This window comes from Thermobia domestica, chromosome 11 (genome assembly GCF_964235325.1).
Source record: "Thermobia domestica chromosome 11, izTheDome1.hap1.1, whole genome shotgun sequence".
In the NCBI taxonomy this organism is placed as follows: Eukaryota; Metazoa; Arthropoda; class Insecta; order Zygentoma; family Lepismatidae; genus Thermobia; species Thermobia domestica.
In genome coordinates, this window is record NC_137464.1 from 257,352,232 (window position 1) to 257,365,026 (window position 12,795).

Below are 12,795 nucleotides of genomic sequence, written 5' to 3' on the forward strand. Positions count from 1 at the left end.
ATAATTCTGGAAGTATCTTTATAATTCTTGTAGAATAAACAACGTCGGTTGTATTTTAAAAAATAATTTTTTAGTCATGTAAAGGCCATGAAACATGTAAGTCAATTGACACATCAAATTATTATTATTATTATTATTATTATTATTATTATTATTATTATTATTATTATTATTATTATTATTATTATTATTATTATTATTGGTCACCGAATGCGTTTAAGAAAATATAAGGAAAGAAAGAAAGAAAGAACAAAAGACCTGAAGAAGTGATTTTGCAGTAGCCAATCACGAGTGTTTCATATTTTTTTTATTCTAATAACATAATAGGTAAAAGAAGAAACGTTTCAAGTAATATTACTGATTTTCACTACTTATAAGAGATAATTTCGTTAGATGGAAACATTGACAACGTCAGAGCGCATCTCCACTCTTCATCACCTGTTGTGCTTCAAACGACAAAGAAGGGGGAAGGGAAGAGAGGATGTTAACGCTCGTGGAGAACCGAATCTAAGCAGAGAGCGTCGAGACGCCGGCGCGAACGAAAGCTTCGTAAAATACCTCCGTATCTCTGTCATTGAAGGAATGTATTCTCACGTGTTTCAACACAAAACGTCTTCGCCGGTCGTATCTGTTCCTAGTATTGGTAGCAGCAGTACAACGGTAAATCATCGTGTTGGTGCTTCTTTAGGGACACCACGGGATTTTCTCAGGCTATTAAGCGGATATTCTAGTGACCCTACCATGTACCGTTGCAGACATGATTCATCCACTAACAAATCAACAATATTTTTATACTCCGTGTTATTAATTTTGGTGGCTACATCCGCAGATGTACCACCCCACCATAACGACAGCCGTGACGCCACTGCAACTTGCTCCGTGGAACACCAGACACCGTCCAATAACGGTAATTATTCTTTTTTGTACCGATATCTCACCGGTACAGGTGCTCACAACTTCAACGACACAATAACTATTGGTTTTCTAGGATCGTACGTAAATGCGAAAGTTATCCTCGGTACGGTTCCCTTGGCGGTAGAAGCGGTTAATATGAATCCGGATCTTCTACCCGGACGCAAGCTAGCCTTCGTAGCTCGAGATATCGGAAGTTTAAATGATTCTTTAGCGGCGTTGTCCATAAGGGTTATGACCGAAATGAGAGATAATGGGATTATCGCCTTTATTGGACCTGACGACACATGCGTCTCAGAAGCACTGGTGGCTGCCGCGTGGAATTTACCTATGATATCATACGTAAGTACACTGCATTTCAAAAGTACAGATTTTTCGTTGTGTCATGTGTCCAATATTTGCATGCTTACTTTTGCCAAGTTTAACCTCATTATTTCGTTGTTTTGGATTGCACTTTCCTTTCTACTAGAGAAGCTATGAGACACGTATATTTCCAGTGTGAGGCCGGCCTCGTATTAACTAAAGATTGGGAGCCAAACTGAGGCAGGAGATTAGGATTAGAAATGAGATATCTGGGCTTTCGGCATCTATGGCCATGTTAGCCCATCACTCATGAGGGATGACGACGTCCCTTGGCGATCATACTCGCGGGAAATTCTTGAGGAACAGAAGAAGTGGCCACGGGCTATTATATTAGCTACCACCTCGGAGTTTACATGGTGTGAATGAGGCAAACCTAGAAGAACCTCACTCAAGATCGGTGAGCTGAAAAAGTTTTCACATTTTTCTACCGAGTGCACCCACCGGAAATCGAAACTTTTTTTTTTTTTTTTTTTTTTTGCAATAGATAACTAGTGTTATTATCTCCCAGACTTCGTTCATGCAGTCAATTCTTTAACATCTTCACGTCTAACATTCCCTTAATTCTATGCAACCTGTACAACAGCAATGAATTGTTGGTTGTTTATAATGAAAGGATATGGTTTTACTGAAAAAAGGTTCTCCTGTTGGGGTACTCCGTCAAAAAAAGTATAAAAAGCTTTTTCAAGCCAGCCACCCTGAATGAGGTTTTCCTGAGTTTTCCTCATTCACATCAGGCAAATGCCGGGATGGTACCTGACATATAGGTTCCAGGCCGATTCTTTCTTTCCTCAATCCTTTCTTTCTTCCATTCCCCCTTATTGTGTGATCTCCGGGGGACATCGTCCCTCATACGTGACGGGCTAACGTGGCTATAAATACTGAAAACCCAGAAATCTAAATCCTTTTATTAAAATAACGCTAATGTACCATATAAGATTTTGGCATATAAGATGTTAAACATTCCCTTACTTCTATGCAACCTGTATTTCAGCAAAACATTTTTGGTTGCCTATAATTGAAGAACATGAAAGTTTACTTAACGGGAAAAATTCATATGCTATTAGCTTTTATTATAAAGATAACGCTACGCTACTGCGCCATATAAGATTTTAATGTTAAACATCCCCTTACTTCTATGCAACCTATACTTCAGCAAAACAGTTTTGGTTGCCTATAATTGAAGAACATGTAAGTTTACTTAACGGAAAAAAATCATTTGCTATTAGCTTTTATTATAAAGATAACGCTACTGTGCCATATAAGATTTAAATGTTAAATATTCCCTCACTTCTATGCAATCTGCACGGCAACAAAGAATTATTAGTTGCGTATGATAAAAAGGTATGTAGGTTTACTTACTTAGAAAGTTCATTAGCCTTTAGTATTAAGATAACGCTACTGTGTCATTTAAGATTGTAAATATTAGTTCATACATCCTTCGTGTAATCTCCTTTACTGTCTTTAGCCGAGTTTATTTCACATTCGTATTACATGCCTCTTCTAATAATACTACCCATGTATTTTAAGTAGTAGCCTGTTCTACTTCCTTTCGTCCATAGTTAAGAAGAAGAAAGCGTGTGTACAACTACAGTTAATCCTCTAAATTACGGACATCGATGGAATAGGATTAGGTGTCCATAAAAGAGAAGTGTCCGTTACAGAGAAGTTACACAAATTAAGAGTACGCACAGCTCATGTAGTACTTGTATGCAATATACAATAAATACATTTGTTGTAAGTGTAATTATAAACTAAATAGCCGAATATTGTACTCAATGTTGAAATTACTGGGGGGGCTGAGGGGAAATTTCCCTCTGTAAATAGATGAATGTATAGCTGAGGAATGTGTTTACATTGGCGTATATTGCAAAATATAGTGCTTGTCTAATAATTTTATTTTCAAATATAAGTCATACTATCATAAAGTCCCTTAATATGTTTACTGACTATTACAAGTAACCCAATAAGAACATTACAAAATTATTAGGAATTATTAATTATATTTCTGGGTTTTCGGCATTTATAGCCATGTTAACCCATCACGTATGAGGGATGACGTCTCTCGGTGATCACACTATCCAGGGACAGGGAAGGAAGGAAGCGGCCTGGGACTTATATATTAGGTACCATCTCGACCTTTACCTGGTCTTAATGAGGAAAGCCACATTCAGGATGACTGGCTTGTAAAAGTTTTTACACGTTTTGATTGAGTGTACCCACCGGGAATCGAACCCGGAACCGCTTGTATCAAAGGAGAGAGCGTTAGCGACCACGCTACGCGGAACCACCATAAAATTATTGTAAAATACTGCAAACGTATAGACAGAATTAACCAATCACAACGATTTACGATTTTCTTGCGAGAAAAGACTGTCAGAGTGTGCCGTGTAGTTCTGCGGATATTAGTTTCGCATCGAAATTTGCTCGTAAACTCATGAATCAATTGAAAGGACCAATTAAAGATTTTTTGTCCCGGTTTCGATTCCCAGTGGGGACACTTGGTCGAGAAAGTGTAAAAGAGGTTTTTTATTCCAGCCTTCCTGAGTGAAGTATTCCCGAGTTTTTCCTCATTTGCAGCAGGCAAATGCCAAGAACCTAACATTTAAGTCTCAAGCCACTTCTTTCCTCCCTTTCCTCGGATAGTGTAAGTGCCAAGGGACGTCATCTCTCAGGTAACAATGCCATAGATGCCAAAAGCCTAGGAATATAAATTATAATCCTGAAGAATTTTTTTTTCAAGTGACAGAAAGTATTTTCTGTGCTAAAGCTGAGGATAATAATTCCTGTCTATTATGAAGAGCTTCCTTACAATCTTGGGAGTAAAAGAAAATTGTCCGCATCCGTATCTGACACTATTCGTAAACGGAAGGATTCTCTCATATAATAACACATAATTAATATCTTTGCCAGGACCAAAAAAAAAAAAAAAAATGTTTGTTCACAATATAGAGATGTTCGCTATTGAGACGTGTCCATTAAGGGATCTTTCACTGTAATATGGACAATGAGCTTGGGTTTGTAATATGTACAAAGATATTGGCCAAAAACAGTTTCCATTATATATGTACACTCATGTCCAAAATGATTGTCGCATAACTATAACTGTCTTTTTGTAAGAATATAATTTGTTAATGATATTGCAGGGTACTTTTAATACTGACACTATGTGTATAATCTACCAGGCACTAAACTACTTTGATAATCTATTTAGAAAGTATATGTTTCATTGCCATCCATATTTATAACCTTGTTCTTTTCCTTCCTGTTTTTCCTTTCATCATGTGTCAGAAAACGTATTGAAATGACATGAAATCTTTAAGTTTAACGTCCCTCGATTATTCTCTTTAGGCTAAGAGAGACGATGATTAAGGCAAAGTGAATGATTATGGAAATTTGGTGGAACGAGAATGCGGAAGAAAACGGGGTGCCCCAAGAAAACCCATGGACACGATAGTCCACCACAAATTACTTGGCCGGGGATCGTACCAGGAACTCAACGCTCTACCACTGATCCACCGTGCACCATGAAGTATATTAATGCTTAGCGTATATTGGTGATCTTTTAGCCAAGAGAAACAGTAAATTTTACAATTGGTCATCTTGTACCTCCCCGAAAAATTAGTCTTTCTCTCAAAATTTGAAATTGGTACATTTGGGTACTTTACACACCTTATGACCCACTTTACACCACTTCCAAAGTTTACTTGTACATTAGTTCTTCCAAGGCCGCCTTTTAGTTAACTTTTGAACATCTTTGGCCCAGGAGCAGCGCCAGATTTACATATAAGCTAAACAAGCTATAGCTTAGGACCTCACTCCCTTGGGTTGACCCGAAAAAATTAAATAAAAAAACTGGCGTTAATGTAATTTCAAATAATAATAATAGGGGCCTCATCTTCAAAGAAAAAGCAAATACGATAAAACGCACATACAACAACGGTGTTTTATATTATGTACTAGTTTGTTATGAATACCGCTCTGTTTTCCACCTTAGCTTGTAATTGGAGCCTGTTTATCAGTCTCGCTTCTGATGGGATGGAGCCACGGTAACTCAGCCTCGCATGTAATCGAGCTGTTTCCAAGCCTCGCTTGTAATGGGACCACGTTAAACCAGCCCCGCTTGTAAAAGGAGCCTCACCTTCAATATCTTAGGGCACCATCAAACCTAAATTCAGCACTGACCAGGAGTGCATTTCCTTCCCCCCTAACGATAATTTCCTTTTATAATTTGTACTACTTACTACTTGAAGTTTCCCTTCTTCATGAGCGAAGACAGGTTTCAGGAAACAAAGAACGCAACATTTCAAATGCCCGCTATTTCTGTTCTAGTAAGTTGGCAGCCCTGAACGTTACACGATTTTCATATGTTGTCTTTGTGGTTAGTAATCATTAGAAATCTGCACGGGCAGGAATTTTTAGCCCCGACCCGACCCGTGAATTTATAATATGAGGCCCGACCCGAGTCCGAAAAATGTTTTAGCATTTAGGCCCGAGGTCATGAGATAATCAAATGAACCCAAAATGAAGGGCAAGGGGAAAAAAAATAAGGAATGTCCATGTGTGTGCTTTAACGGATGCTTTACCCTATCTGTTGAGGACTCTTGGTGCTATTTGACTGTATATGCCATGCATGCGTAGATGAAGAAATGTCCAAGGAAAGGGACAAAAGATTTGACTAACCGTATTCATTTTGTACGTAGTTTTCAATATTAAAACCGTTTTCTCGAAAATACAGTTTTGTGACAGTCCCTGTTTTTTCCCCTTACTCTTCAAATAAGCCCGATTAAAAAAACTTAATAATTAACGCAAAATTGTATTTTTATTGACAGCAATTAAAGATTTAGTTTTGCAGTTGTGTTTTAAAAGTTCTCCAGAAAGAACGGTCCAATAAACATCATTGTACAGTATATTTATAAAGTTAGACCCGAAAAGGCCCGAGGAATATGGTTGTATATTTAAAAATTTACACCCGAGCCCGGCCCGGGCCCGAAGTGTTATATGCTTTGTAGATCCGAGTCCATCCCACGGGCCGGGTCGGGCTTAAGCCCGTGCAGACCTCAAGTAGTCATGGAGCATCTAATAACGAATGATCGTCATCTCTGTTTTCCTATACGGGTAGAAAAGGAACGCTTAATGACGGAAGAGCTTGTTTCCATAGTGGTTCACCACATTCACCATTTATTAATTATTCCGTGTGAAATAGTGAATGTTATTAAAGTCCGCGATTTCCTACATGCCATAAATTAGGTTGCCCTAACATCATATTCCTTCGACATGATGGTTACTATCAGTATTTAACTCTTATTATCTTTTTTTTTTTTTAAAGTGATAATAAATCATAATCTTAGAGACATGCGAAATAAAGAGATGCATATTTATGCCAATTTATTGTGCGCACCCTGTATATAACCTTAAATTTAACGTCTCACGATTATACTCTAAAGGTTAAAAAAAGACATATGATTTATTAAATGTAATGGTGGAAAAAATTAAAACTAAATCTTTGAGTTTTACGTCCCACGCTTATGCCAGCTAGGTTAAGGGAGACGGTGATGATGAGAAGTGAATGCAATAGCGGCATGAATAAAATGTGAGAAAACGGGAGAACCCCGAGAAACCTCACGAACATGGTGTTTGTTTATCACAAATACCAAGTGGAGCAAACTGGGATCGAACCAGGGACCCCATACACAAGAAGTAAACGCTATACCACTGAGCCACCTTGCCCCCAAAGAATTGCTGGAATGAGTATATGGTATGGAATACAAAATCTCGAGAAAACACGAAAATGAAATGAAATCTTTGAGTTTTACGTCCCACGCTTATGCCGGTTAGGCTAAAGGAGACGGTGATGATGAGTAATGAATGAAATGGCGAGTGAAGAAAGTGGGAGGAAACGGGAGAACCCCGAGAAAACCCACGCACACGGTGTTTGTCCACCACAAAGTTCACCTGGCGGGGGCTGGGATCGAACCCGGGACCCCTAGCACCAGAGGTGAACGCCCTACCACTGAGTCACCGCGGCCCACAAGAAAATACGAATATGAAGCGTTGTGCACCATAATCTCACATAGCATAGATCCTCATATCGTAGGCGAGCGCGTTACCACTGAACAACTATGATACGTTACAAAGCCATCATACGTTACATGTTAATAATAGCTGTATTAAACATTTTGGCAATTTATCATTGCCTTTATCAGATAAATCATGTGATTAAAGTAATGATTAATTACCGAAACTGTGACGTCTGTCGTTACCAGCTTCGTAACAATGCCTTAGCAACTAAGCGTGATAATCATACAGTTACCAGACACCATGAACAAAAGAGGAAGCAGGAACAACATATAGCGAACTGTTCTCTATAATCGATTTTCAACTCTACAAAAGATTTTACAACCAGGTACAAAAAAGAATTATAAATAGACATTTCTGATAAACTTTGAGAAGCATCAAACAAGATTTTCAATCGAAGTGTTCTGAGAAGTAAGGATAAACTTAAAATCGCGTCATTTTATTATTATTATTTCCCAAAGTAGGAGGAATCTTAACAATAATACAGTGGGAATTCGATAACTCGAAGGGAATAGACAAAAATTTAAGTTCTCGATTTTTTCGAGTAATCAAGGTTCGAGTTATCAAGGTGGGCAGAACAAAAATTCGAGATACCGAGGTTCCACATTCCTTACTAAACGTGACTATATAACCTGTATAACTCGAAGTTTTATTCGTTCAACCCGTATAACTCGAAGTTGTATTCGTTCAACCTGTATAAATCGAAGTTTTGTATTCGTTCAACCTGTATAAATCGAAGTTTTTTATTCGTTCAACCTGTATAACTCGAAGTTTTATTAGTTCAACCTGTATAACTCGAAGTTCTATTCATTCAACCTGTATAAGTCGAAGTTTTATTCGTTCAACCTGTATAAATCGAAGTTTTAATTGTTCAACCTGTATAACTCGAAGTTTTATTCGTTCAACTTGTATAACTCGAAGTTTTATTCGTTCAACCTATATAACTCGAAATTTTATTCATTCAATCTCTATAACCCGAAGTTATGAAACTTTCTTAAAGTAAATAAAATGATTAGTAAAATTAAAATACTGTACATATATTGTTTTGAAAAGAGGAGGAAAAAATGAAATGAAATCTTTGAGTTTTACGTGCCACGATTATGCCGGTTAGGCTAAAGGAGACGGTGATGATGAGTAATGAATGGAATGTTGGAATGAAGAAAGTGGGAGGAAACGGGACAACCCCGAGGAAACCCACGCACACGGTGTTTGTCCACCACAAAGTTCACCTGGCGGGGGCTGGGATCGAACCCGGAAGAAGAGAGGAGGAGTTTGCATGTCTAGACATAAATGAAACAACTACAGTACACTTTAGCAACAATGGCAATTACGTAAAAGCATAACATTAGGTAGAGCAGGGGTTTTCAAACTGTGCTTCGCACCTCCCTGGGAAGGTGGCGAAGGTTGTCAGGGTAGGCGCGAGATCTTAAGAAAAGATAATACAAAGGAATATATTTATAATGGAACACGCATGCTTAAGAGGCCTCATCACTGCGAAATTAAAATACCGGTAAGTTTACAGTAATTATGTGATATCTTCAAGTAGATAAAAGATAAATAAAAAGTAGAACAATACCTCGCTAAACAATATTACGTAACATGAGATACCTTTATCATGACTCATTTATCTGCTTTCGATTTCCAGCAGATTTAGAAAATCGGCATTTATTTTCGCGTTTCTAAATAACTGCAAACGGGAAGCTACTAAGTGGCTCGGTGATAACGGCACATCTTGCAAAATAACATCGTCTAGGGAGGTCTTGATTCACTTTTCGATTATCTTTTGTCTATTTGAAGATATCACATAATTACTATAAAATTAGCTGTATTTTAATTTCGCAGTGATAGGGACTCTTAAGTCTGCACCCTTCTTCTTTAGTGACACATAGTGGACTAAGCCTTTGTATCCTCTCTGTTCCACATACGATCAGGGATGGTCCTTTAACCTTTGATTTAAACATAAACGAAACAATTTATCATAGTGATAGTCTTTCTTTTAGGGACACACGTATTTATGTTGTTGACACATTTCATTTTTAACACGGGAGGCGCGTTCAGATATTGATGGTTGAAGAGAGCCTCAACTGCAAAAAGTTTGAAAACCCCTTTCATACAGCTATAACTTCGAGTGATCGAAGTCACATCAAGAGAAATTCGACTTATTGAGGTAAACTTCGACTTAGAGATTCGCATATACGAAATTTCGAGTTACCGACTTTTTTAGATATGAAACCCTTAAAAGTCAGCTTTCGAGGTTGTAACTTTTTTAAAAAATTTGACTTATAAGGTTATTTTAACATTGAATGTTATCGAGAGTTCAAGAGAAGATGAAAAAATTCGAGTTAACAATGAATTTGAGTTATCGACGTCCAACTGTATTAATAAGTAACCGGTAGTCTAATATTTTCTTGAGTTTGCGTTATGAAGAAAGTTTAAATTACATTTTCCCGAAAACTACCTTTTTCTTGAGTTTTCTCCTTACAACCAGGAATACCTCATACTTTAAATCACGAAATGACATTAGACGATGAATTAGATATTTTTTAAACCCTTAAGGCGGTATTTAAATCCATACTTCCCTATCAGTGGTATTTAAATAATGATCTGCTAGTAAGACTTCTAAAGCTTCTATTTCAAGCATTTAAAAAGCTTCTATTTGAAGCAAATAAAAGCTTCAATTTGAACCATATAGAAGCTTCTATTTGAACCACATAAAAGCTTCTATTTGAAGCATGAAATAAGTTTCCCTTTGAAGCATAAAAAGCTTATATTTGATGTATAAAATAAGCTTTCATCTCAAGGATAAAATAGCATCAATTTGAAGCATAAAACAAACTTTCATTTGAAGCATGAAAAGGGTATATTTGTAGCATAAGAAACCTATTTCAAGCACATTAAAGCTTCAATTTGAAGCATATAAAAGCTTTTATTTGAAGGATATAAAAGCTTCTATTTGAAGAATATAAAATCTTCCATTTGGAGCATAAAAAGTTTATATTTGAAGCATAGAAAAAGCTTCTGTTTGAAGTGTAAAATAAACTTCCATTTGAAGCAAAAAAACCTCTATTTGAACAATAAAGCTTCTATTTGAAGCATGAAGAAGTTCCTATTTGAAGCATAAAAGCTTCTGTTTGAAACATATAATAGAAGCTTCTATTTGAAGCATAAAATAAACTTTCCTTTGAAGCATAAAGAGCTTATATTTGATGTATAAAATAAGCTTTCATTTTAAAGATAAAATAGCTTCATTTTGAAGCATTGAAAAGCTTATATTTGAAACATAAAAAGCTTCAATTCGAAGCACATAAAAGCTTTTTTGAAGCATATAAAAGCTTCTATTTGAAGAATATAAAATCTTCCATTTGAAGCATAAAAAGTTTATATTTGAAGCATACAAAAGCTTATATTTGAACCATAAAAAGCTTCAGTTCAAAGCACGTAAAAGCTTTTTTGAGGCATATAAAAGCTTCCATTTGAACGATATAAAAACTTCTATTTGAAGCATAAAACAAACTTTCATTTGGAGCATAGAAAGGTTATATTTGAAGCATAAAAAGCTATTTCAAGCACATTAAAGCTTCAATTTGAAGCATAAAAAAGTTTTTATTTGAAGGATATAAAAGCTTCTATTTGAAGAATATAAAATCTTCCATTTGGAGCATAAAAAGTTTATATTTGAAGCATAGAAAAAGCTTCTGTTTGAAGTGTAAAATAAACTTCCATTTGAAGCAAAAAAAACCTCTATTTGAACAATAAAACTTCTATTCGAAGCATGAAGAAGCTCCTATTTGAAGCATAAAAGCTTCTATTTGAACCATATAAAAGCTTCTATTTGAAGCACATAAAAGCTTCTATTTGGAGCATAAAATAAGCTTTCCTTTGAAGCATAAAGAGCTTATATTTGATGTATAAAATAAGGTTTCATTTCAAGGATAAAATAGCTTCAATTTGAAGCATGAAAAGCTTATATTTGAAGCATAAAAGGCTTCAGTTCGAAGTACATAAAAGCTTTTTGAAGCATATAAAAGCTTCTATTTGAACCATATAAAAACTTGTATTTGAAGCATAAAAATGTCATATTTGAAGTATAAAATAAACTTCCATTTGAAGCATAAAAAACCTCTATTCGAACAATAAAGCTTCTATTTGAAGCATGAAGAAGCTCCTATTTGAAGCATAAAAGCTTCTATTTGAACCATATAAAAGCTTCTATTTGAAGCACATAAAAGCTTCTATTTGGAGCATAAAATAAGCTTTCCTTTGAAGCATAAAGAGCTTATATTTGATGTATAAAATAAGGTTTCATTTCAAGGATAAAATAGCTTCAATTTGAAGCATGAAAAGCTTATATTTGAAGCATAAAAAGCTTCAGTTCGAAGTACATAAAAGCTTTCTGAAGCATTTAAAGCTTCTATTTGAACCATATAAAAACTTGTATTTGAAGCATAAAAAGGTCATATTTGAAGTATAAAATAAACTTCCATTTGAAGCATAAAAAACGTCTATTTGAACAATAAAGCTTGTATTTGAAGCATGAATAAGTTCAAATTTGAAGCATGAAGAAGTTCCTATTTGAAGCATGAAGAAGCTCCTATTTGAAGCATAAAAGCTTCTCTTTGAAGCATATAAAAGCTTCTACTTGAACCATATAAAAACTTCTATTTGAAATATAAAATAATTTTCTATTTGAAGGATAAAAGAAATTTTCATTTCAAACATAAAAAGCTTGTATTTGAAGCATAAAAAAGCTTTTATTTGAAGCATATAAAAGCTTCTATTTGAAGCATGAAAAAGGTTCTATTTGAAGCATAGATGCCAGAATAATATCGTATTTTTAAAGGCTGCATTAGCACGTACTAGCGTCATTTCTGATTTTTCCATTGGGACACAACGTTGTCCGAAGGCATAAGACTAACGTTTTATATTAGTATAAAAATTACTAAAAAGCGTATTGTTCTATTATTCTAAAACTCAGGGAGCAATTGCTTTCTCTACCCTGCTTAAATGGCGCCTCTAGCAGGAGTGTTTTCAGGATCCCACTCACTGGGTAGGTATTTCGATGGCAAGTAAGTATTCGGGCTCCGGGCTTGAAGGGTTAATGTTACTATTGTGAAGTACCCAAATTCTTACATGTATTTTGTAAATTTATTTTGTTTATTGTAAAACAAGGAAGCGATATTCAAACTGTTTAGGAAAATAGAAACAGATAACACCACATCACACCACAATTATAGGAAGTTTTCCTATACGGAAATAACGAAGTAAGGCATTTCATAAGGAGACCTGAGCTAAGCTCTACGCTACAACCAGGAAGCACCTGAATTACGGAAAGGGGTTGTGCTGGTTGAGGACGGAGAGTAGACTGGGGAGTTGGAATAAAGATCGCATAGTGAAAAGACATCGATTGGAGATTATCAAAGCTGAACTAAATGTTAGTAATACATC

The 12,795-nt window shown here is 35.8% G+C and overlaps 1 protein-coding gene across 1 annotated transcript in view; it reads left to right on the top strand.

Moving 5' to 3' along the window:
* Positions 1 to 393: 393 nt before the first annotated feature.
* Gyc32E (Guanylyl cyclase at 32E) overlaps positions 394 to 12,795 on the top strand; it is a 423,433-nt gene continuing 411,031 nt past the window's right edge. The window contains 1 exon segment of the mRNA XM_081732832.1: positions 394 to 1,254. Within this exon segment, the coding sequence (XP_081588958.1) occupies positions 394 to 1,254 (861 nt within the window).